Below are 26,198 nucleotides of genomic sequence, written 5' to 3' on the forward strand. Positions count from 1 at the left end.
AAGATTCGGAGTGCCAGTTACTCTCATAATTTAAAGACATTTCTATTATTTCTTTGGGAGTGCCTCTGAGGTGGTACACTTTCATTCTGTAGCATTTTTCTTACCTGCTGAAGTCAGGTAGGACTTCTACAGAAGTAGGTATGCCACCCTTTGGAGGATCTTGGAACTTACTGCTTAGCAGGATTGTGGTAGTTGACTATTCCTGAGTACTGAAGTTGTCTTTGGCTTTGTTTTTGGTATAACAAAAGTAATGCTCCCCTTGTAAAAGGCAAGTATTTTCTAAATGATGTTTTTTTAGCAGGCATCCACTTAGCAAACATCCTCAGTAAAAAGAAAATTATGCTTCTTTCCAGTATCTTGGGAATTTTTCCTGATTTCTTCTTGTTTTTCTGTGTGCCCTTCCCTACCAAACAGTTCTGGCTGTCGTTTTGCTTTTATTTTATATAGTTTCAAAAAAAATGTATCCCTTGTCACATGAGCCTGGTGTTCTTCTGTGAAGAACAAGACTGTCTTAACTTGCAGCATCGTTCACAACTACTGCCTTAACTTGATACCCCTTTGCTGTGTTACTTTGATTCTTCTCTGCCCAGATGCAGAGTCAACAAATGCTATTCCTGTGACACCTAAAATAGTTGTGAGCTGGGGCAGCGTGGCATCTGTACAGCGCTATCAATAATGCTTACTCTATATTACATAGAATTAAATGACAAGCCATCATCTGCAAGAACACATCTTGATTTAGCTGCCTTCCATCACCACTTGTCCAGTTGCTTTACCAAAATGGGCTTTCCAGTCTACTCTTAAACACGTTTCTGTATTGCAATGGCTTGTGTTTTTGACACAGTACACAGCCTGCTTTTTCTTAACCTTTTTGCTTGCTGGCTTCGGTGAACTGGAGAGTGGTCTTAAGGGAGTAACGGTATTCACATAATTGTTAGAGAATTTCTCAGCTTTAAAAAGGATCTATAGGGACAAGTTTTATAATAGATTCTTCTGGTGCTTGCCTTTGAAATAATACTGGCTTGGGCAGCAGAACGTTGCTAGGAAAATAACTATAAACATCCCTTCTCTTTACTGCATTGCATTTGCAGTGCTAATATTAAGCAGCTTCCTCTTCATGCTCTGGCCGTGATTGCTGTGTGTGCAGCTGGGTCATGTACTAAGTTAGGAATTTGATCTGCTTGAGGGGGGGGAAAAAACTGCAAAAATTCTCTATTAACCTGATTTTTCCTTGATCTAGTTCATTCTGTGGCCACACACACACTTCTGTTTTGGCACAAACACAGGAGTAAGGCAGGACCACAAAAGTGAGATGGGTATGAGAACTATTAAACTAACTTAAATACTTCATTTGCTGAAGGCAAAAAAAAAGAGCCTGAGGGTTATGGAAAAGAAACAAGGAAAAAAAGGCTTTGTCTGTGGAACTAAGTTATCTGAACAAAAAGCAGGGGCTGCTATCTTGTTCTTCTCAGCAGTACACTCTGAGGTTGAAGAAGTCCAGTAATGCCCTCAATTACCAAAAAAAATAATATGAGAGGGTGTCAGACTTTCTGAAAAATGTGAACTGAAATTCTTTTAGCTGGTGCTGTGGTGAAGAAAGTACAAACAGTAAACAGTTCCATAACCTTCTTGAGAGGAAAGATCTTTCTTCTCATCGGGGTCGGACCTTAAGGCATCAAGGTAGTTGCTGCAGCTTTACATCCGGCATTGCCAATGACCCTTTGGTAGGAGAGCATCACAACAGGGCAAATAGAGTAAGTAAATTTGCTTTCAAACTATAATTTCATATTCTTAGAAAAAAAAATAATAATTGTTAATAATAATAATTCCAGTTAAGTGGAAAAGGTTTTGTTAGCATGGCTAGGCTAGCATCTACAATATTTTTATGCTATTCTCCATAAGAAACATCTGCAACCGATGGAGCTTTGTCTCGCGTTTTCATGCTGGGCTCTTTGGCATTGGCAGCAAGGAAAGGCTTAGATGTTGCCCCACTGACTCATCTTAATGCTTATAGAGGAACAGTAGAAACAATCAAGTCTAGTTTACAAAAATTCAAGTCTAATTTACCAAAAAAAAAAAGCTTTAATGTATTCAAACTTCATGTAGACATGACCTTAGTTGGTGTAGTTGTCTGCTGTGTCACTGGATACATCCCTTCAATGAAACACCAGCATATTGGCACACAAATAGCTTTGTGACCAGGTGACACCAATGCAAGCTGTGTTAGTTGCAGCAACTTTGCATTGTGCAGAGTAGGAAAGCAGTGGATTAAGCGATTTATCCTCTGGATGTGTCCAGGAATGTCCAACCAGCAGTATACAGGTGCCTGGAAGGCCTCTTTGAGCCATGATAACGTATGTTGGCTTGTCAGAGAAGACCTTCGCTGTACTAAGGGAGTTGTCAAGGGGTTATTGTGCCATTTGGGTAATGGTTTCTGAATACTTGTCATTGGGAAAACCTGTGAAGAAAGCTCATGCCATTGATGTGACAGCAGCTGTATGTCATAATGGGTATATTTCTTGCATTCCTTCTTCAGTTAATAATGCTTTATAAAATCCATAACCATTCAAGATGGGTTACATCGTAATAAAGTGGACAGGAGAATGTGCTGTCAGTTTTCTCATTTCATATCCAGGAGAAGATGAATATTCTGACAGGCATGCTCATCGGACAACAGATTTGTGAGTGTTTTCAGTTCAGAAAAGAGTATTTTTGCAGCCTTGTAAGTTTGCATCTTTCCTATTTTCTTACCTCTCCCCAGTGTTGATTCTGTTACCCAAAGCATCAAAGAGCTGGTTATGGCAGTGAGAGCAGCAGCCTTTTCCCCTTTCTTTCACCTTCTAGCCTTGTGGTGTGGAAGATTGCCGTAAAACAGAACAGTGCTACCTGAAGTCAAGAAACCTTGATTTTTCTAAGCTTAGCTTCAGACAAGAAAACAAGTACTGTCTGTTAAGAAAACTGGTAATACAGAAAAGGTAAGAAAATCTGGACCTGCCCACCTTTGTTCTGGGATACTCTTCAAGTGAAAGAGGCTATTCAAAGAGTGCCTGTGATTAGTTTCCAGGAATGTGTTGTTCACCATGTTCTCAAGCAGGGAATTACCTATTAGGTCAGACTCTCAAAGGCCAAGTTTGATCCTAATACCACAACATCAGTGCAGGAGGCAAATAGGTAGGAGTTTGCTTGTTCAGCATTATTTGACTAATTTCTTTTACGTCACAGAATTTGTCACTGGAATTGGACTCTTGTGTGTCTTGGGTCTTTCATCTGAAGCATTTGTGAAGTGACTGAATTGCTTTTTGACTAATTCAGTGACTTCTTGTTACATGGCTTGAAAGGTAATAGCACTACAGATTTGGTGACACTCGCTGAAATCTCAACACCGCGTCTAGGATATTGTCTGAAGGCAAAATTCATCCCTGAGTGCCAGAAGTTCACTCCAGATCCTTTAGAAAATATTTCTTTTTTGCTTAACTGTAGTACACTCCAGAGAAAAGTTGTAACATGCCCTGGATAGTGACAAAGCTTTCTACCTGCATGTTCATGAAATTCTCTAATTTATAACATGTTTTTTTTAATGCTATATCATCTAACACTTGAGAGCGTGTCTGGATGCTGCAGTCTTCCCTTATGTGGAGTGCTCTCTGCCAAAAAGAAGAGCTTAAAAGAAAAAATGAGTATCGGTTGGCAAAACTAGAGGCAGCTTTCTGGAAGCTCTAATAACTTTGGGAGTACGAAGATTGCATGCCCAGGGCAAAAAGTGTCATTTGTTCATACCTTCTCTAGATCCTTCATGTTGGCCTTGCAGTTAGTTGTTCTTTTCTAGTTAGTTTATGGTTTAACTGCATTAATTTTCTGGTCATAATCATGAAAGCTTCAGCTGCATTCATGTTCAGACTTTCTCGATAGATAACCCGCTTCTTTTTTTACTTTAAATGGTCATTCATAAAGATTAAGGATGTGTTGTCAGCAGCAAGAGCAAGAACATGTGTTTGTACTATATTTAGGCTGTCAGAATCCACGGATCAACAGGACCTGAATAGGTTCTTGGTGAGGAGACGAGAGACTTAACTGCCACCTAGTTTCCTCACTGTGTTTTTTTGCTGTGCAGTAGAATTATTTAATGTAGTTGTAATGTTTGTTTCCTTTCTGATAGGTGGTTTCCAACCACTCTAAACTTTGGGAATTGTCTCAGTTGGACTCAACTCAGTTTATCAGAGCTGGAGTTGCCTCTCTTGCCAGCAATTGTGAGATCTCTTGCCTTTATAATGGTGCAAAATAGCCTTTCTTGTGCATCTTTAGACCCTTGTACCTCAGAATAGAAACACAGTTTTGCATTTTGGTTTAGAGAGTACATTGTTTAATGGTGCTTTTCGTGCAAAGGAGAAAATCTTTCAGGAACAAATGGAATTGTATTATTCCAGGAACGCACGCAGTGAATTTGAGCTGTGCAGAGCCTTGAGTCATTTAGTACATTCTGGCCAAGGTACATTTTTATTAAAAACAACCAATCTTGCTATTCAAGATAACCTGACTGCGTCTGTGTCATTTTTCTAACCACTTAAAATTTTTCTTTTGTACAAGAAAGGAGTGTTTGAAAACAGTCCACCCATGGAAAAGCACTGGAAACAAAGTCACAGCATAAGTGAAGATTAACTCTTCAGGCTCCATCATTTTACTAACTTCAGCAAAGCTTTGAGTTTTGTTCATGTCGTCGTAGATCACTAAAGGACTTTTTCAGCAGCATTGGCCAATTGCAACATTATGCTATTGTTTGTTTTTTTGTTTTATGTGCCCTTAACTAGTTAAGAGCAGATGCTCAAACCCCCTAGCTGTGAAGTTGTATGTTGAAGCCAGTCTGACTTAACTGTCCATGGCTTACAGACCTTTTACTGCCCTCATTCACGTGATGCCTCTTGGGGCCTATTTATGGCCTGGCTTGGTGACCTTTTAGGACTTCTTTTGTACATTTAGGTAGTGTCAGAACAAAGATTCTGAGAATTTACACCATGCAAAGCAGGGGAAAGCAAGAGGCATAATTAGATGAGTTGTATGTTTAATAAGCTTTGCCTTAACAAAGTTGAAGAGCTTCATATTGGGCATACGGTATACCACAACCTCGAGCGTACACAGTGGTTCCCAAGGTACCATTTTTAAATTGCATTGACTTCACATTCAGTAGCAGTACATTGTTAAAATGTACAAGTTTAAGTTCATTCTGTAAATGTCTTAAACATATAAATACCTTCCGAAAATAAATAAAAAGTCCTTAATGTCCCAAAATCAGAGTACGTGATCCTGCTTCTCTAGAAGACAGTTTACAACAACAACAACAAAATTAAGGAGTTCTGCTGCTTCTTGGAGTTTTCTTAAGTTTCATCATAGCAGGAGGATACATGAATTTAAATAATTAGGGAAAATAATAAATTCCTGGAAGTTGACTAAAAAAATAAAATGTACTGTATATTATTCAATCCTAGTTCATTAAGAAAGTATAGCGAGAGACCTTAAATAGTACAATCTACATAAAATAAAGTGCTGTACTTCAACATCTTAATTTAAATATCTGCTATTTTGTATGCTTCTGCAGGAAAAGATTGCCCTTTCATAATCCGAAGTACACTTATATTTACAAAGAGTTAAAACTAGTACCTGTATTTCACTTTTGTTAGCTGCTGCCCTTTCAGCAGATGCTGAAGCATTAAAGCAGTTATCTTCCTTCCCCAGTTCTACTTCAGGTTCATTTTTTACTTTCTGATTTAATTTGAACAGATCGCTGAGCAAAGAGCCTTTGACTTGTTGCTGTATGCTGCTGTGACTCCAGATTCCTTCACTGCTAAGTAGGCAAATAACACTACCCCAAATCATGCTTCGCTCCGCTCTTTTCTACGGTTTAAATCTGTGTGTACACTTGTAATATAAGAAAACCAGAACAGCATTCCCCACTTTAGTGGTGTTGTGTTGAATCACTTCCAGAATACATTAAAATTGGGCTTGAATTTGAAAATGTAAACTGCCTTGCTTTGGAAAATAAATGTGTGGTTGTGGCGTGGAAACAAACATTAGAAATAGCTTTGGTATTAAGATCGGAGGAGAAATCCTGCTGTGCTGGAATTCTAACAACACTAAGCATGGTGACCTACTCCATGGCCTCCTTGGGTTGTTGGATGGATGTTTGACTTAACATACGGAGTATTTGAGGTCTGTACGATGAGTGGTTGCCTTGTAAAGCAGAGAGCTGATGTGTGAAAGTACAGCCCTTACCTGAATGGCTCTGTGGCTCTCTCAGGCTTGTACCTGTAAGAGAACTGTGAAGAGGAGCAAGGGCTTTTAACCCCTTCACTTCAGTGGTGGGCAGATCAGATGTTGCTGGCATCTACCTTGTCACTCTCTGCTGGGACCTCCTCATGTTTTAAAGAATCAGTGTTTGTGTGTGTGTATGTCTCCCTCACCCTATAAAAAGTAGATTGGATTGTGACTAATTGTATTCATTTTGATTTGATTTATAGCTCCTAACTTCCTTTAACAGCTCATTCTCCTATTGAAGGGAAGTTCTAAAAATGTCTCCCAGAACAACAGAGGTGAACTCAGGATAGTCTTTGTTCAATTTCTTCCAAAGACCAAAGACTTACTGAGAAGGGTTAAAGCAGTGTTCAGATATGTGTAATCTTTGAACTGTGATTGAATTCTGCCTTGGGAGAAATTTTATGTAATGAATTGTTCTGCAGAAGCAGCCGTAATTAAAAAGAACGTGTTGATAGGAGGAGTATTTCTCACCTCAAGCTGAATATTTACAGTCAGGATTTTAATTTCCTAGTCTCAGTTCCTATGGACACAGTGTGGGACTGCTGCGCCTGCCCATGTGCTTTACTCCCTTCAATAACTTGAGCTAGTGGACTTTGTCATGGTATGTTTGGCAAAGCCTGCAAATCTGAAAGATAATTGAAGTAGTACAACCCGTGTGAAAACAGATAGCCATATATAAAGTGGATTGTATAAAACATTGATGTTGGGGAAAGTCTGCTGTGCAAGTCTGCAATGAGACAGATGGAAGTTGGCATAGGAAGAAGACACCTTAGATGGGTCCAAAAGTGAGAAAAGCTTTAGGTAAAATATCTCTTCAGATGCTGCTGTCAGGAGATGTATTCACTGGAAGCCTTGATTGCCTAGCTGCCGTGCTTTGTGGAGCTACTTCTGATAGGAATGCTGACAGAAATTGCTGTGTGTTGCTGTCCGTAGTAGGCTATGGAAAGGTTCTGGCGTATCTTGTTTGAATTTTGAAACCTTTGGTTACGTTGTGCTTTTCCTTTACCTTCCTGTTCTCTGAAGTAATTTATTTTAATGACCAAGGTGCGATCTGAAGTCTGAAGTTGTAATACAGCGTTTGCTAATTTGTGATTCTGGAAGATCTGACCTAAAATGTTGTTCTTGAAAGCCATCCAGCTAATCAGATAACCCAGCGCAATATTCAAGTAATTGCTGCTTTTCATCTCTGGTGGGTAATTTGAGGTGTGGAGTGACTCTTCATGACGTACAACCACCCAGTGAACGCACGGCACGATGCTCTGCCACTACTGCTGGAGTGCCCAGTCTCACAGCAAGCAAATTGGTGCAATTTTAGTGTCATTGCAAAACTCCCTGTAAACATGTCAGCTGTGTTACGATGATTCATGTGACTGATAGTGCTGGTAAATGAGGATTTAAAGCACAGTTTTGCAGATGGGATTGTGTAAGTGGTTAAAAATCAAGTAGGTGCTCTGTCCCTGGGAGCCAGGAGGGGCCTCAGCACATAAAACACTTGTCAGAGTTGTATGGGGAGATTAGCCTCATGCATGAAAGTGGCGGGGCCAAGAGCCCCATTGTGCCTGGCTGTATACAAATAATGTAATAGTGTGAGATAAACTTGTAGCCATATCAAAGCTTCCAGAAATCCTAGCCTGTTCTTGCTCCGTGCCCCAAGGTAGACTTTCCCAGTCGTTGCCTTGTAACAGCAAGGGTAAGATCATCTTCACAGTTCTGGGATGCACCTACATCTGTCTGAAATCGCTTCTGGTCTTGCTTTTGAGCACCTTACAAAAGTTGGGCCCTTCTTGTCCTAACTGAACATCTAGAATCACTGCTGTCTCCCAAATATTGGTCCTAACTCATGTCATCTCCATTTTATTTATTTATTTATTTATTTATTTTGCTATTCAAGTACTCAGCTGTTGGTGTGTGACGGTTTTGTGAAAATAGATGATGATTTCTCAGGGCTGAGCAGCAGTGACCTGACTGTACCTCAGCTCACGATCATCAGCCTTCAGCTCCATGGATTGCTGAGTGCAGAGGTATTCCCAATCACAAATAGCATTAATATCTCAAAGGGAAGTTTAGCTTTTTTAGGGCTTTGAAGATGTTGTTTAACAAGCCTTACCCAGGATTGTTCAGCTTCAACTCAACACTGTTTCCTGATGATGAATCTAATGCATATGAGACTGTGGCCTCCTCTGTTGTGGCTATTGTAATTTGAGAGATTTATAGCCCTGTGGGAGGTTTTCCCCCTTCTTTTCCCCCCATTCTCTTCTGTATACCTGTATGTGTAGCCATATGCAGATCAAATAACCTCACAGATCCCATACAGAAAGAAAACAAGCTGCAAAAGCTTGTGGGCATTCTTGTGTGTTTGACAAGATCATTCCACAAGTCTCGTTTTGTGTGGCTACAGAAACAAGAAAATACTAAATAAAACCATTGAAAAACAAAATACTAAAATGTGTGTGCTTACAGGTAGTGCTTAGAGATTTGAGGTATGGTTTCAGTAGAATGTTTGGCTCAGGCAGGAAGATGAAACCTATGGAATTTGCCTTAGTGTCTGCTCACTTGTGTCTCGCTGAGCTGGAGCTGACAGGTCAGGGCTGCCCCTGCACTGCCCAGGGGCTGTGAATTTCTTATATCAAAGCCAGAAAGGCTGTGGGGTTTCTTGACTGCTTACGTGAGTTTGCAATGCAGGATGGTCAGGTTGCCTGGATGATCGTGTCCTCTACAGCAAGATGTTTTATTGCCAAAATCATCTTTGGAATCTATGAAGACTTATCTGGCTATAATCTAATAAATGTGACTTTATGAAAATAAATGAGTTTAATTGCACTATTTATCATGTAACTAAAGAAAATGGTCATAAAATCAGGCTTAATTGCAATGGGAACTGTTGGAATAGCAGTACCCTGATTTTTTTTAATATTTTTGACCCGTTTTGGCTGGAATCGCTCAATTTTCAAAGTGATAATTTATGTTCTGTTTTGAATTATACCTAGTAAAACCACAGTAATCAAATTGTATTCTTCTAAATTGGCACAGGTCGAAGTTGGAGGAGGATTAGCCTTGCACTGCTATTGTTTGTTCTGTGTGTGTTGATTTGGTTGATTTTGTGTAAGTTTTTTCCATGCAGAAAACAAGGAAATAATATTGATAAGAAAACACAATGCGGATGCTGGGACTGTTTCACCAGATAAGATTTAGATTTCCGTATATACTTGAACGGGAGTCAATCATCCTTTGGGTGCTCAGGAGTTCTAGCATAGTCTGTCTGAGCTGAAAGAAAACACTGAAGTGTAACAATGACCTTGTGACAAACACCCTGTGTGATGGAAAGGGAAAGGCATCGACACAGCAGCGTTGTCTGATGATGGGTGTGTTGTCCGGACCAGATTTACTTGTTCTGTAGATTTTAAATCCAGTTTTAAGTAAACTCTGATTTAGCACTTCAGATCATTGCAATGGTGAATCTTGTAATTAAAAGCAAACCAGTTAAGCAAGCACAGAGCCGAAGAGCGTGTGAGCAAGTTCATCAACCCAAAGTCGCACCGGGTAATCTTTCGGCACTTTGTTGTACATTGGGATGAAGAAACTGTGGTCTGTTTGAATGCGAGTGGTTAATGCATTTAAAATGGAAGCTTTATACTAGTAACCTGCTAGCAGTTCCTCTGGCTTCTTGTAACGTGCTTTTGTGCCTTATTTTCTGTGCTGCTCGCCCTGTGGAACAGCTGGATGCTTCAGCCATTCGTGCCTATGTGAACTGATTTTAATGAAGCACCTTGTTTTTTCTCGTTCATTTACGAACCTGAGGTCTGTCTCCTTCAGATGAAGTTAGTCACTTAGAAAGGGCTAAAATAGCTGGATGCATCCCATAAGACACCAGAGCCATGAATGTCATGGCACTTGGAGTGCTGTTTCAGGGTTTGGTGGTCTTGGTGCTTCAGCCTGTGCAGGGGCTGGGCAGTGATGCTCCCTAGGGGTTTCCAAGCATACTCAGGGTTCAGTGCTTCTGCCCAGGACTTACATCTGAATTTTTAACATTGATTTCCCAGTCTCTTTGTTTTTTAGCATCTGGATGCTTTTACGAAGGCATGCCTCCTTTTTGTTTTCTTCCCAGCTGAGGTGGTGAAAGAGTGTCTGCGGCAGTTTGCCTTGGGATATCCTTTCTTCCCCTGGTGAAGTTTCTCAATCAGCTGATGTTTAGCAGTTCCCACGTTCTTGAGTTACACGACTTCTCTTTTGATGAACCCTTCGCCCTCCCTAGGTTCATCAGAAGGGCTGCAGTGTGCCTGGAGCTGCCTGTGCTTCCAGCAGGTCTAGGAAGCTGCAGGCGAGTATGTGTTGTAGGGAGAGCCCATCTAGTAGCTTGCCGTTGCCATGAGGGGGAGGCCACGCTCTCTCTCTGGGCCTTGTGCTTTCCTTCCCTACCTTGTGCTCTTCTGCACTGACCACATGCACCTCTCCTTCTGCCAGAAGTCATTTTTTCTTTTGCAAGATAAACAGTTCAGTTAGGAAAGGGTCCAGTGAGGTGCTAGAGCTGGTATGAGGAGGAGGGCAAGACCACGAAGGGAGAAGAGTGGATGTGTGTTCTGTTCCTTATCCTCTTTACCTCCATTTCCCCTCCTAGGGCAGTAAAATGTTTATTTGACTCAGATGAGATACGTAAATTCATTCTAATACAGCAAGGAGAACTGATTGGCCTCAGCTGGGTTCTCTCCTGTGCTAGCTTGCTGCAGGAGTGCTGGTTGTAACATGAAGGAGGGACAGAAGAGAGTGCACCTGGGTATGAAGAGGGGAGGTTTGTGTGAGCCCTGATTTACATTGCCTTAAGTTTGCCTATTGCTTCTTGCCACCTGGAAAACAACAAAACAAAAGAAAAAAATCAACACAAAAATGTTTGTGGGGAAGAGGGGTGCAGCCAGTGCTTCTGTCCAGAAGATGTTCTGCTTGCTGTGGGTTGCTGGAGTTATCAGAGAAGCTCAAGTTCCAGCTGGCAGCAGGGATTTCTTTGGCTTTTTTAAAGCTGGGGAGGAGAACTGCAAACATTTCTAAGGTTACCAAGAGTCAAGTGTTTCAAGTAGGGAGCACTAAATATGTGAATCTAGGAATAAATGGTCTCTATCAACATGAAAGTAAACTGTAGAAGCCTGAGTTGTGATTCAGCAGCAAACTGGTGCCTTCTGTGCACCTCTGTGCTTTTGGGAAACGCCAGGCAAGCTCCCCTGCTTCCAGCAGTGCTGGCCCTGGGCACGGGATTTGACCCATGCTGCCTGGTTCAAGAGGTTTGTGTGTGCCCAAAAGCTGTCAGGAAGTGGCAAGAGTACATTCTGTCAGCACCTGCAGTTTTTTTTCCTTTTTCGGCTTCACCCCATTTGTTTAAGCAGAAATATGCCCTAGAACTTGGCTTACTTGTGTGTGTTTTTTTTTTTTTTAAACTCCATTTAAAAAATGTAGGTAAACAAATTCTATTTGTGCTCAAGTGACCTTAGCTGACTTGCAAATCTGGACCAAATTTCAATTAATACATCGGTTTGTTGCCAACGTTATATCTGTAGCTTTTATTTTTTTTCATTAGATCAAGCTTCAGAGGTGCAGGTGACAATGATGCTGACTGAAAGCTGTAAACTCAGAGGACTTCATCACAGGTGAGCTACTCAGTATTTATAAGCCAAACTGTATCTGTGCAAGATGCAAGATGAAAATACTTGTGCTTAAAGCTCCTTGGGAGGAGGCAAGATAATTGTTTACAAATTGAGCAACATGTTATATATTTCAAAATTTTCAAGCCACAGAGAGCTGCAAAGATTTCTGCATGACTTCGAAATGCAGAGTTCCAGGCATGCTTCCTATTGCAAAGAGTGCCAGACACGCTTTTCGAGCAACACAGTCAGTGAAATCAGAGGGTAGCAGTATATGGGGGAAACTGAGAAAGTCTTTGGTTCGGTGTTCCAGGCCAAGCAGTGAGATATGGTTAAATATTCCTTTAATATATGGCTAGATATTCCTTTCATTCTCAGTTATTACAGAAAAAGCTGCTGCTGGCTTACACTGCTTCTTGCACGGGCTATTGTCTAATGTGGTGAGATCTTAGTAATGATGAGGAGAGGAAGTCTATATACAGGTTGATTATCATTTTAGGTAATCTACTAGTCCGCCTTGTACTATCCATGATTTTCTACATGGCACAGAGGAGTCCTGTGACTAGATATTTCTGTGTATCCATGTAGGACACTGCTCTTTAGGACTCTAGCACACATGTGTTGCCCCGGTATGGCATCGTAATGTCACTGGGATTTATTCCTTAGAATTACTGGCATGGTTTTGGGGGTGATGGCTTACATTTTAAAATGAATACCCCAAACAGCTTGCATTACTTGTGGTTTTGCAGCTTAGATTGAAGGCTGAAATTGCCCTTAAAGACCTTTGGTATTAGCAAGGATGCAGGTAAGAAGAAACCCACACTCACCATCAGGTTCCATGGCTGTAGTTCATTGTTTTCACTGGTAACATAAGGGAAGTTTAAGCAGAACTGTTAGTTCTACGATGGATTTAAAAGCTGCTTTACTAAGAATTTTTATAATTAAGGACTTGTCTAAGAGACAGGATTGTGTAAAGAGGAATAGCAGCTTCTTGGGGAAACACAATTAAAAACTGAAACTAAATGAAACAACCTTTCTCCTATCATTCAAAATCAGCTGTTATCCTTGCTTTTACAAGTCAAACTTCTTAAAATAAATAAATAAATAAATAAGTAAAAATCCCCAAAGCTGTTCTTCTCTGACGCCTGTCAAGCTGGAGTGTTTATTTTTGTTGAAGGTAGAGCTAAACGGGCACATAGAGTTCATGGGTGTAACACCTGACTACCAGACCACTTCTTACAAGGACATGGGATTTCAAAGTTCCCCTCTAAAAATAATCAGAAATCATTGAAACATTCCTGGGATGTTTCTGATAGAAAATACAGTCCCCCAAAAATGTTTCAGGGAAAATTGAAACTCTCTAGAGGTTGTTTCAAGTTTCTATGAATTTTTATGCTGATACTACAGGAAGATGTTCGTAAACAGTGCAGCACGAGGGTTATCTGAGCTGTCAGGAAGACTGAAACGCCTGTGGTAGGAGCCCTGAAGTACTTCTGCATTTATGACGCAATTTAATGTTAAGCTAATTCGAAACTAAAAGTTGCTGTTCTGGCATTTTGAAATGTTTTTTGTCTTCATGCAAATGATAACCTGTATTCACCAAATCTTAATTCAACCCTCTTGGACAAGTGAAAAATCTGGGGGTTCCTTCCTAATGGGAAGACACCCAAATATTTCTCTACCTTCTGCCTCCCCCAAATGCCTGCTGCCTCAGTTATTTGGAGGCCTTTTGCTCTGCGATCTGTGTCAAAGGTTAATGCTTTTCTTTAGTGTTGAATTACTTTCATTTAGCATGTTTAGGGATTGAAAAGATCTTTGTCAAATTTCAACTTCATAAAACTAGGAATTTTGCTCTCTTCCAGGAATCTGCTACCTATCACTCATGTCTGTATAGAAGAGGGAGAGAAACCAATGGTGCTGCTGCCGTACATGAACTGGGGGAACCTTAAGCTATTCTTGCGACAGTGCAAGCTGGTGGAGGCCAACAATCCTCAGGTAAACTCAGAAAATCTGTCACTTCCTGCCTGTTCAGCTTTTACTCAGAAGCCTTGGTTTGTCATCTGTGTTTGTGCCTTAAAAGAAATAGTTGTGTTATTTACCTGTCAATACGGTGACAATGAAAGAATTGACAAGCAGGTTCCTTAGTGTGTATTTATTTTGATTCATACAAGGAAAACATTCTTGGCTGCATTTATCACAGCTACTGAGAGACTAATGAAGCTGAGTTAAACTCTTGGTCAGGGTAGTAGCTGGTATATCAACATATCTGCTAAAAAAAAAAAAAAAAAAAGTGGAAATGGTATATGGTTGTGGATTTAAGTTACACAGGGGCAACTGGCAAGGGCTACCTGCCTCTGTTAATTTACAAGACCAATAAATTGTGATAAGCTGCTAAGATCTTTCAACTTTGATTCACTTGTTTTGCTGCTTAATCTGGGTTATAAATCTCTGTGCAGCACACTAATACTACCCTTTCCAAGAATTTAAACAAAGTGTGTTTATATTATTTCAAACAGGAGTTGCCTCTTAGTTGGTATAACCATACTTCCCACCTAGCAAAAACTGGGATGTTTGGTGTCAAAAATGCTTAATTGAAGATGGAACTTTTATACGAACACCTAAAGTAAACTCTTGAATTTTCTGAAATAATAATACGTGGTTCTTGTTCTTATTAACAAGCAGTTAACAAAGAAGTCAGCGTATTATTTTTTTTAATTTAGTATTTAGTTTATTTTAACCACAGTCTTGCAGCTTCAATGTCTACCTACATACTGGAGCTTTAAGAGCACTGTAGAAATGAAAGAGAAAGGGGGGTATAGATGTATGCAAGGGTTTGATTTATATGGAACTGCGGAATTGTAAAAGTGGGAGCAGCAGCCTTTAATAGTAGCTTTCAGCCATAGGCAGCAATGAGAATTTTGTCTGCTGCTTGGAAACAAGTTGGTTTCTAGAGAAACAGAAAGTGAACATAGTGTGATAAGAAGGTAAAATCTGCCTACATTCACCGCTAATCCATGGAAAAGCTGTGTAACAGTGAGAAAGTTGCAAATTGGAAACGTTTGCCCCTGCCATGTCAAGGAAAAACTGGGAGGAATTTTTTTTTTTTTAATAAAGAAAAGGTGGTAGTGTCTGTAAACAGCTAGAAAATGAGAAATTACCAGCTAGTAAAGGTTAGGGGAGAGGGGAAGGGCACTAGAATGCAAATAAAATACTAACCTAGTAGGCACTGAACTTGCAGTTTTGCATTGATTGCTCTTCTTTGCTCTTGCAGGCAATTTCCCAGCAGGATCTTGTACATATGGCTATTCAGATTGCCTGTGGAATGAGTTATTTGGCCAGACGGGAGGTCATTCACAAAGACCTGGCTGCTAGAAACTGCGTGTAAGTACTAAATGGGGTAGAGTCATTGTTGCAAAGTGTTACCTCACTAACCAGGGCTAAGATAGACTTTTTTTTTTAATTGACCCAATCTCTACTTGAAAACATACCGCTTTTTCTTTCCAAAGTTTTGTGCAAGTGCTCTTGTCAGTAAAAACTTTCTTTTAACTATAGGGTGAACCAGAATGCTTGTTTTTTTAAAAAGAACAGAGCATCCAATTCTGAAAGACTGATAGTAGCTTTTTGTCTTTCCTTGTTTTTTCAAATGCTCTCTTAAAGGAAGCCATTAATGTTAATAGGAACTTGGAATATCTTGGCAGTTCGCTAGTGAACAGGTTTTCCACCAGGTACTGTTGGACAGAGGATGCAGGAACATCTACCCTCTAGCCACCCCTCGTGCTTTTGAACCAATGCTACAATGCCACCTTAGCAAAATCTTTCACGCGGTATAAGGATGCTCAGTTTGATACAGTTCCTTAAACACTCTTAACTCCTGTTGTTTTTTTTCTTCTGGTGGCTGTATTGAAAAAGCGATACCACGGAAAGCAAAAGTCATAAGCAGTGCTCCAGGAAAGCTACCTGGTGGCAACCTCTCATTTCAGTGCAGAGGATTTATTGCCTCGTGACATTCCTGTGCAAAGGGTCAGCAGTCTAGCCAACTTTAGTCCCCGCCCTCCTGGGGCAAATTCCAGCTTCGTTTTAGTTGCCATACTTGTGATCCTGAGTGCTGGCAATAGTACTCAATTTGTGATGCATCTGGTGCTTCTTCTTCATGGCAAATGCAGGCAGGAGCTGAACATCTGCTGATCTCTGCTGCAGTACAAGAACTACTGGACTAGCCTTGGGTTTTTACATAGAAAAAGAGGTGGTCAATAGCCAGGATTCCTTGAAGGGCTTTATCTGCCACTCTCTTCTTTCCAAGTTTTTTTCCTGGGAGTACCTCTGTGTGGGAAAGACAAGGAGGAGTTGGTATGAAGTGTATCAGGTCTATGTGTCTGTGTTAATTTGGGGAAGGGAGCCAGGATTGTAGTGTTCTTAGCAGGTTTGTGAAGGAGGGAAATACTCAAGTGTCTTGGGCCCAGTTGGAAAGGACATAGTCCATAGTCCGTGACACAAGTCAGGGCTCTGTAGTCACTGGAAAGTACACTTTGTACTTGTTCATAGGCAGATCTTCTAGGAATTTCTCTGAACTTCATTTGTGCCTATTAAGAGTGAGAAGATATGGAAATGTCTTGGTCTATAAATTTTGAGGTCACTGAACAGACCCGAAAGCACACAGGAATGGGGTAAATGTGAAGGTACCTGGAATAATAAAGCAGCAAGCACACAAATTGAGCACTTATATTTAATTTGTCTCATCAAAATAAAGAAGTACTTGAAAAAATGAGGATGGCAAACACCATTAAAAAAAGACAACCAAAATCACAATGTTATTTTCTTATTCTTGTCACAAAATATTTAAGCTAACATTTTCCCCATATTCTGAAGTCAGATGTTTGAGAACACTGAATTTTGACTTTTTTTTTTTTTTTTAAGTTTAAAAGAGCATGAATTAATATCCCAGAGGGGGGGAAAAATCAGTAGGCAAGTTTATTCCATAAACACCAACTAAAGGTTCCTCTGTGCTACTTTGAGGCTTTTTTTGTTGTTGATTACAAGTAAGTTTTCCTTAGCCAGCTTCCAATTTCTGATTGCCCAACAATCAGAGTGAGTATCTTTTCCTGAGGCAGTGTTTGTGGAAATAAATATTTTATTAGAGCAAATAATATTGATTAGGGACGAGGTTTTAGGTCACAAATGATACCAGTTGCTTTATCAAGATACTATTAGACCTTGTTTTGCCTAAGTATTTAGCTCATAAATGCCACAAGGGTACTAGAGCTAAAATAATTCAACTGAAAGCATATCTCCAAGGGAACAATAATAATTAAGGGAGTTCTTTGTTTGCTTTAACTGTACTTTTCTGCATTTGTAAATGTTGCATTTTATTTAATGTAATATTTCTGATTTTTGTAGTGCTTATCCATTATCACAGAGTAAATACTTTAAATAGTATTTAATAACCACAGAATAAGTGTCTTGATCAAGAAGAATGCTAACCCTTTGATGTGTCGATAGCGTGATCAGCATTCCCCAATGAAACCCTGAGTTGGAAACTTAAAGTGGTGTGTAAATATTTTCTGTAAAACGGTAGTGCCGAGGTTGCTAAATACTTCTGTTCTTTTAAATTAGCATTGACGATGCACTTCAGGTTAAGATTACAGACAATGCGCTATCTCGAGACCTGTTTCCTATGGACTACCATTGCCTGGGGGATAATGAAAATAGACCAGTTCGATGGATGGCTCTCGAAAGCCTGGTTAACAATGAATTTTCCAGTGCTAGTGATGTGGTAAGTTTCGTTATTTTTTTTTTTTCCCTTACATTTTGTAAATATATTTTGATAACTTTTCTTCCCCCACCAAACCTTTCTCAGTAATTACAGAATCATGGCACTGAACAGATATCAGTGATTTATCCAGAACTGCTCTCCTGTTTCCTGCATTTGCTGCTTAGGATAGATAGTTTAAAGGTCAAGCAGGCACTTCTCGCCTGGCGGAATTAATTGTCTGTTGCTCCTTGTCCTACTTGGTAGTGTTAGCAGAAAAGACAGTTACATTCAGTGAGCAACCTGTATCAGCACGTTTGCTGTTTGAATGAACATGATCTGTAGTCCACTAAAGATCTAAGAAATAGTGATGGTTCTTAAAGGCTTTCCCCTCTGGGAGGTTGGCTTTGAATTTGGGATCAACAGGTGAAATTGTCAGTGTTTTTCTCGTGTATGGGGAAGCTCCAAGTTGGACAGAGTTACTTTGCAGGTAGGGAAAATGTGGGAAGAATTGTTTCCCTTGACCTACTGGCTATATTCATGGTAACAGAGCCCAGAATACAGCTGGCTTTTTGCTTCAAAGACACACTGCTGATGCATTCAGTTTGTTCATGAGGATCCCAAGGTCCTTTCCTGCAAAGCTGCTTTCTAGGCAGACAGCCCCAGCCTGTCCTGTTGCAGGGGGTTATTCCATCCCAGAGGCAGGACTTGGTATTTGCTTTTCTTGAATGTTGATATTCAATCCACTTCTCCAGTTCCTCTTCAGTCTGCAGAAGCCCTGACCTCCAGCCTGCCAGCTACTCTGCTGAGTTTGGTATCATCCAGAAACATCCTCAGAGTCCAGGGTGTTACTGGAGATGAAGCAGTGCTGATCGCTGAGCAGCGTCACTATAACCAGCTGCTAGTTGGACTCATGTTGCTGATCACAGCAGTTTGAGTCCAGCAGCCCAGCTGCTTTACTGAAAACACCTTGCCACTTGGGCTGTAGGGATGCTGTGGAAGATGATGTCAGTGGCCTTGCTAAAGCCAAGGTGAACATCCATCCGTTGCTCTTCCTGTACTCACTGTGTTCTCAGCAGAGTAGCAGGCAGCTTAGTTTGGCAGCTTGCCCTCAGTAAGGCCATGCTGGCTGTTCCCAGTCACCTTGGATGCATCCCCTCCGGTCCAATGGTCTTGTGTTGATGCACGTGATGAGCTTTGGTTCTCCAGACTCCCTCCCTGCATGCTCGTGCAGTCTCACTGTGTTCCTCAGGCAGCCTTCTCCTGGATCCACCTTTCTTTCCTTCCTTGGTGCCTGGGCTTAGTCAGTGCATCCATGGTGGCCTTGTACTGTGCTTGCTCAGCTTCCTGCACATCTGAACAGGCTGTTCTTGTGCTCACGGGAGGGTGTCCTGTGAGAAGAACAACCTTTGGTAATTTGAGTACTAATTAGATAAACCACTTCCCCTTACGATCTGTCTCTTCCTGCTAATGGGGTATTTTCTTTGGTAACAATGCTCTCCTTAACGTGGCTACATCCAAAGATTGCAATCTATTTCTTAAAATGTGCTAGTTTAGGAAATTTTTGAAAAGATCTGGTTGTGTTTTCCTCATTGCCATGGTTTTTGTACATCAAGCCATACAAATAATAATAATAAAAAAAAAAAAAAAATGAAAAGGAAAGAAAGAGAAAGAGTCAGCTCTGCTCCAGAAATAGTTCTGTTCTCATTATACCCATGTGGGGTTTTATTACACCAAACTTGAAGACAGACCAGGAAATAGAAATCGCCTATAAAGGCATGTTTTGATACTAAACGGGATCAATAAAAACATTGATTTCTTCTTACTCACTTTCTAAAATCTGGAACACAAACACATTTGCTGGTCATGAAGACTGGACTGGAAATGAATGTTTATGTAGCACTGCCAGTAGAATTTTATTAGGAAGCAGGCACCTCGGTCTCATAATCATTTTAGAAAACTTCAGTGCAATTCAGCTTACAGTATTTTAACACAAAACTCCCTTTTGTATTACATAAAGTCAGCTTCTACTATGTAGTTCGGTACTTCACATGTGTAGCTGTTTGAGTTTTGTAGCATGCAAAATGGGAGATGTTTCTGGGTATAGAATATGTGCCCTAATTATCATTTTTGCAATTACCTGGATACTTTTCACAAATATGTTGTAATATGTTTTTGTCTGTTCACTTGGAACAAATCTAAATACCAACTGCATGCAGCTTTATCGGTGCTGAAATCTGTTACAAGAGATTTAGGTGTTGTCTGCTAAGATGCAATTAGCATGTGTTCTAAACTTGCTTTTTGGATGCATTTCTTTAAAACAGTTTTCCTGGCTTGAAACATTTTTAATGTATTCCTCCTCTGCCAACAGTTATACCAGTCAGCTAAAGCATATTAAAACAATTCCTGATGACTTTTAATTGTGTTTTTTCCCCTCTCTGGTGGACATGAAGCTCTACCTTGTTATGCTGTTTGCATGCAGTTCCTTACAGAATTGGAAGTAGCTATATTCTTAAAGTAGTTTTGCTTGAATTGCTTTTTATTCTAACTCTCTAGGTGCTCTACCACCTGTTTGTTGGCATTTTCCTTACCTCCCTTGCCTCCACACACTGCTAATAGGTGTAGCTGTTCAGCAACAGGCCAGGTCTGTGTGCCTGCCATTCTCTGGCTCTGAGCTTCTCAAAGGACACTGGCAGCATCCCTTAATTTAAACACTCCTAATCAAAGCCACCTTTGATTAAAACTTGATTAAAGTTTTCAAGGCTGGGAGAAGAAATGCAGTTCTACCCCTTTTAAAATAAATCATGATGATTGCAGCACGTGTAACTTCTGTTGCAAATCTTCGTTGTGCAGTATCAGCATTCTCTTTTGGTTTTGTCTCTTTGCTCTCTGGATACCAGCTAGTTAAACCACTTTACTTGTACAATGCTTGTGCTTGTATTGATTGATTGAGTTTTCATCTTTATAAGCTCCTTTTAGAAGGAGTGTCAGATGAATGATGTGTTGAAGGCTGATCCAGCTGCCAGGTTTACTTAGATAAAATCTTTGTTTTTCTCAGAAGTCTTACTTCTGGGCGTATACTCAAAATATACAGAGAAATTTGATTTAGAAAAATGGTTTCATTCACTCTGCTGTTCAGAACCTTTGAATTTCATAGGACTTCTATGAGAAATTTTGGGTAGTGTTTTTGAAGGGGGTAAACATATGAAATCATTAAATCAATTTTTATTAAAATCAATAAAAATAAAGTTTAATGTTCCTTAGACTTGTTAAGTGGGCTGCATGCTTTTTCTTTTCAGTGGGCCTTTGGAGTAACACTGTGGGAGCTGATGACTCTGGGACAGACTCCATATGTCGACATCGACCCCTTTGAGATGGCTGCTTATTTAAAGGATGGCTATAGAATAGCTCAGCCGATCAACTGTCCCGATGAACTGTAAGTGTGCATCTTTGGAGAAAGGGTAAAATGTCTCTTTTGGAACCAGCATGTTAAGCCAACCTTATCAATGAAAGAGCCAGGTCTGCTTCTCCCTTTCCTGTTTGTTTGTTTTTGCTGACCCTTGTGTAAGTATTTGCGTGGCTTCGCAATGATCTGCCTCGAGGAATGCAAGCTGACATTTTTTGTTGTTGAGTTTCATTTAATCCTGACCCACCTCTCTTCCTTATTCTGATATGTGAGTGAGACGGGGTTAATCATCAGGCTGAGAAGAGGGAGCTGAAGGGGATGGAGGTTTTCCGCTTCGTATTTGTGGGGCTGTGGTGTAAGAAGCTGCTAGGTTTGTGGGGAGTTTCAGTTCTCTCAGCAAGACTAAAGAGAGAAGCAATCTGTGTAGTGACGCTCAAACAGCAGCACTCTCAGTGTTTAATCATAATCTTAATGGGATGGGAGAAGGCAAGAACACAGGCACCACCTCCTGCCTCACATGTTCTTCCAAATCCCCTTCCCGTAAACCTACCACAGAAGCGCTTTGAGCTATGCTTTTACAATACTTCAGCAATTTCCGATGAATTATGTATTACTTCCTCCTGGATTGCCTCTGACCTGTATTCTGAATCAAAACAGTGCCTCCAGTCATGGCGTGTTTATTGATCGTTCCAGGTGTCTGTCTGCAGCAGGAGTGATTCAGCACAGTGTATCAGAAAACGCAGGGTTCCTTTTCTCTTCCTCTGGTTGGCAGGCTTTCTTGTGCCAAATGTTGTGTTGTTTTTCATTTTCAGGCTTGGGACTGTGGTTGCCAAGTGTGTGTTCTCATGTCTTCTGTTTGTCTTCCAGGTTTGCTGTGATGGCCTGCTGTTGGGCCCTAGATCCTGAAGAAAGACCCAAGTTTCAGCAGCTGGTGCAATGTTTAACTGAATTCCATGCAGCATTGGGAGCCTACGTCTGAAACTGCGGGGAAAAGATTCAATTCACTGACTGGGAAGAAGGCATGGCATACGTTTGCAGCTCCATGCATCACTCGGACTCGCACACGTGATGTGTATAAAGCAACACTAAAGGGAGAAAGCACTTCTTCCAAAACACTGTGCCTTAGAATGCTTTAGTAGTCTGAAGTTTTTTGTAAGACCTCTTGATGTTGAATATTTTCTAGATTATCACTTTTGCTAAGTTAAATCGAGACCTTTTTATTTGCCAGCAGGATTTTTAAAGTGTAGTGATAGTGAACTTGAACACAAGGTTTGGATGGACTTTGCACTCTTACAACAGACAAGTGATATTTTTTTTGAAGGGTATATGGAACTGGTAGAAAAGTGAGGATAGGGGGGAATTAATGCAAAAAACACATTGCAGAAAAAATTCCCTGCTTTTTAAAAATGTTGAAACTGAATCTTTCTGACCAGCTCTAGTGTTTGTACTTGTATGTATCTGGAATAGCTTTTTAGTATCAACTTCTTCTATTTTGAGACAACAGCACATTGTGGTTGGATCCACAAGCGGCAACTTACTTTTTTAACCCATTCATGAATGTTTTTTTGGAAAAGCTGGTCTTCAGGATGCAATATCCCCTTTTTAAAGCAGTAAGTGATTATGTAAAAGTGATTCCAGTTTACCTCACACAGAGAGTAGCAAAGGGAGGGGTGGCCTGAAAATGGTACCCCTCCTTGCAGATAAAAGGCTGATGTGATTTTTAAGATGGTTTTATGTGCTAAATAGAGGCCTTCAGAGAAGTGCCAAAGCAGCCCTTGCTTGGGAGTCTTTCACCTCAGACTTCTGGATCACAGTTTCTCTTGTTGAAAAGGTACTGGTTGTTTTTTTTATGGGCTTTTATGGCCTGAAACGGGCTTAAATATATAAATATATATTTGTAAAGACACTTGCAGAGTAAAGAATGTTTTTCTATTACATCTAATGTGAAAGTTTGGTCCCTCACATTGCCTGTATGTACAGGTTGGTGGTTGTTATTGGGGGAAGAGTTGGTTTGAAGACACTGTGCATTGCTTTCCACCCTCCCTGCAGAGCTAGTCCCTGAGACTTTATATATTGTCCTGCTGCCTTCATTAACCCAAATATCCATTCCACCCCAGGTTATTTTGAGTTTGAACATTGAGAGTACTGAACAGAGTTTTTCAGGAAAATGTGTGATGATCCACTGACTGAATCACAGAATCGTTCATGTTGGGAAAGACCTCCAGCATCAAGTCCATCTGTTAAACCAGCACTGCCAAGTCTAGGCTGAGCCTCAATAACTTTCAGCTTCCACATACAACAAAACTATGTATGAAATAACCTTCAGTTCTCCAAATGCACTGTAGAATGCATCCTCTACAGTGATTGTAGGTTGCACCTTAGCATAATGTAAAGCATGGGGAATTTGCCTTTCGTCTCATGCCATCGTCAGAATAAAGCATCCATCACCTAGAGTGTTTGTGCAACTGCATGTTGGGGAGCATTGCCCTGACAGGCTCCATAGTGATCGCGGCATTTTAGGAGACTGGTCTGCAAGTACGAGCAGCTGGATTTGGCTGTGTTGTGCAGTTGTGCAGCTTTTGTTCTTTCCAGAGTTCTGAAATCTGAACCTAGTTGAAGGCAATTAATCCTTTCTAATTAGTATTGCGTGAGGCAGAGCTCTGGGCAGTCAGTTGTCATTCTCACAGGCTTCCCCTTTGCCTTGCTGAACTACAACAGAGCGTCCTCCAACATGCAGGACCTTTTCTGCCTGAGCTCCAGTACTACTTATCTGTGGCTATGGAGCCAAGGCTTGCTTTATCCTAGAAGGAAAAATTCCTGCTGGCTCTAATATAACTCAAGTCTGGGCACGTTATGACGGGCTGTGTTTGCTTGAGTGAACTGAAACTGCTTACATTTGGTTGGCTTTGGACTCGCTTGGTTTGGGGGTAGCAGTGAGGTTTTGTTTGTGTGGTTTTCTGAGATCTTGTTCATTTCTGACCCAGGAAAACTACCCAGTGTCAACACTTGTTTACGAAGACTTGGTTAAAGCTGTCAGTGGCAGAATTACTCAAATCAAGATCTCTGTTATGGTGGGGATCTAAAGTTATTTTTGAGATTAGAAAAAAGCTCAAAGTGAAGACGGTACACACGCTGTATTTCATAGGGTAGCATACGCTTTGCTAAGTGTACTGCAGCGGTTGCACACAAAATGTGTGGGGTTGGTTCATCTCTGGTTGGTACGTACCCAAAGTGATGTCTACCTGCTGCGGTCTCAAGGTGGGCCGTGGATGTGCTGAGCTTTGATCGGCACTGGCTAGGGGAATGGCAAACTACATCAACAGGCTGTCTCTTAGCTGCTCTGAGTGTGCACATTGACAGAGGCAAAAAGTGTTCAGTGTGTTATGGTACAGATACGATTACCGCTTTTGGAATCTCTCCTTTCATTTAAACATGCTTCACTACAGGAGTTAAGGCTCAGGTATGCATTTTACTGATAGCACAGCTACCTTACCTTGAGGAGATGCTGCGAAGGCATTTATTGCATCCAAGATTGCAGATAGCTTTCATGGATGCATTTTTCTTCGCTGCTGCGTGCGATACATCTTAGCTTCATGACCCTGTGGGCAGGCTCTGAGGAGCAAGGCATTAAGGTAGAAGACGAAAATACAGACTTCTTGGAAGGAGAATATTGTCAGCAGCTGCTACCACTTTGGACTCAAAGTATGGAGGTGATGTTTTGTGTGTGGGACAGACAGGAGATGAGAGCTAAAGGAGAAGGAAACAGCTGTGAAAATGCTAATCAAATTTCTGAGGAAAAGAGCAGGATGGGCTTGGAGTTCTCTCTACCTAATGCTTTGGAGCATGGAAGCTGCTTGCTCTGGCTTCTTTGTAAAATAATGTCGCTGGAGACTTCTGCAAGAGCAATTTCAAAGTGCTGATGTTGGAACTGTATGGGAGGTGTTATAGGGCTGGGGAGAGGCATCTGTCAGTAGCTCTTTTGGTGGGCTTAGGAACAAAAAATAAGCAAACCAGGTGGGATGGGTGAGCTTCAGAATCTGTAGCACTCCTGTCTTGGAAAAAAGCTAAAGGAGAGGCAAAGGAGAACAGAAAGGAAACAGCAGGAGAGTGATGCTTGGAGGAGCTAGATGGAACACGACTGGTGTGTAAATCAGGGAGGTAAAGGAGCTGTGGTTACAGGAAAGGGGGAAAATGATCGCTTCCAGGTTTTTCGGAGCCTAAGGACAGTGCTGGGAGAGAAAGTGGACAAGAAGTGGTAAAAGGCAGGAGGTGGTGAGCTTGAAGTTGGGTGACTTAGAGGAGAAGGTGCCTGAAGTACGGGGCATTGTGGGGCTCCCTCCAGGGTCAGGGGACAGGGCTGGCTGGGGCAACATCACATGGAGAGTAGGGCTGCGGAGTGAATGAGGGGATCGAGTCATAGGGAGGAAAAATAATGGGAAGAGAAGCCTGAGAGCAGACAATTCATCAGCAGTAATGGTTTGAGCTCTGTGGAGGTGGTAAAGAAGGGATACGAAAAGGACCAGGAAAGCAGTGCCAAGGGAATGGCTGCTCCATGGACAGTTTTTCCATGCGACTCAAACAAGAGGGGCCTCAGAGGATCAAAGCTTTCTTCTCGTCTGTTTTGGCCAGCCTTCATGTTCACATTGTCCTCTCTTTCTCACCACAACTGTTTGCAGGTTTTCAGGGAAGGGTGAGGCTGATGTGGCAGAAGAGCAGAGGGAGAAGATGCACGTGAAGATGTTGCCACTTGTTTCTACCAGATATGACCTTGTTTTATTGACGTTTATTTAATTTTACTTGAGTTTGGCACTCAGAATCAGCACCCCACCCCAAAGTGTTTGTCTTGACAGCCTTTGTCCTAGGATTTGTGAGTAGGTTTTCAGCTATTTGCTCTGGAAAAGACGCACGTGTGGTGTACTCTAAGCTGCGTGCAAGGAAAAGGGCTTGAGTCAGCTGGTGCTTTTCAGCATGAAAAACTGCTGGGGCTGTGGATACTGTAGAAGGGCACTGAGTTTTGAGGTTTGAGCAATTCTGCAGTAGCTGATGGGTATGAATAATTCTGCAGATAAGCAGGATTAAAAAGGGGGGGGACATCCATGATAAGAGTGCAGCA

General features: G+C 41.1%; 1 protein-coding gene across 2 annotated transcripts in view; it reads left to right on the top strand.

Moving 5' to 3' along the window:
- The window catches only part of RYK (receptor like tyrosine kinase), a 55,074-nt gene extending 32,083 nt beyond the window's left edge, over nucleotides 1-22,991 (top strand). For both annotated transcript variants that reach the window (XM_084529653.1, XM_084529654.1), the window contains exons 10-15: nucleotides 11,870-11,939; nucleotides 13,796-13,928; nucleotides 15,205-15,314; nucleotides 17,544-17,703; nucleotides 20,979-21,115; nucleotides 21,953-22,991. In XM_084529653.1, coding sequence (XP_084385779.1) covers nucleotides 11,870-11,939; nucleotides 13,796-13,928; nucleotides 15,205-15,314; nucleotides 17,544-17,703; nucleotides 20,979-21,115; nucleotides 21,953-22,064 — 722 coding nt within the window. In that variant the 3' untranslated portion in view covers nucleotides 22,065-22,991. The remainder of the gene's footprint in view (nucleotides 1-11,869; nucleotides 11,940-13,795; nucleotides 13,929-15,204; nucleotides 15,315-17,543; nucleotides 17,704-20,978; nucleotides 21,116-21,952) is intronic.
- Nucleotides 22,992-26,198: the final 3,207 nt, after the last annotated feature.

Source organism: Aythya ferina, assembly GCF_964211825.1.
Source record: "Aythya ferina genome assembly, chromosome: 9".
NCBI classification, from domain to species: domain Eukaryota; kingdom Metazoa; phylum Chordata; class Aves; order Anseriformes; family Anatidae; genus Aythya; species Aythya ferina.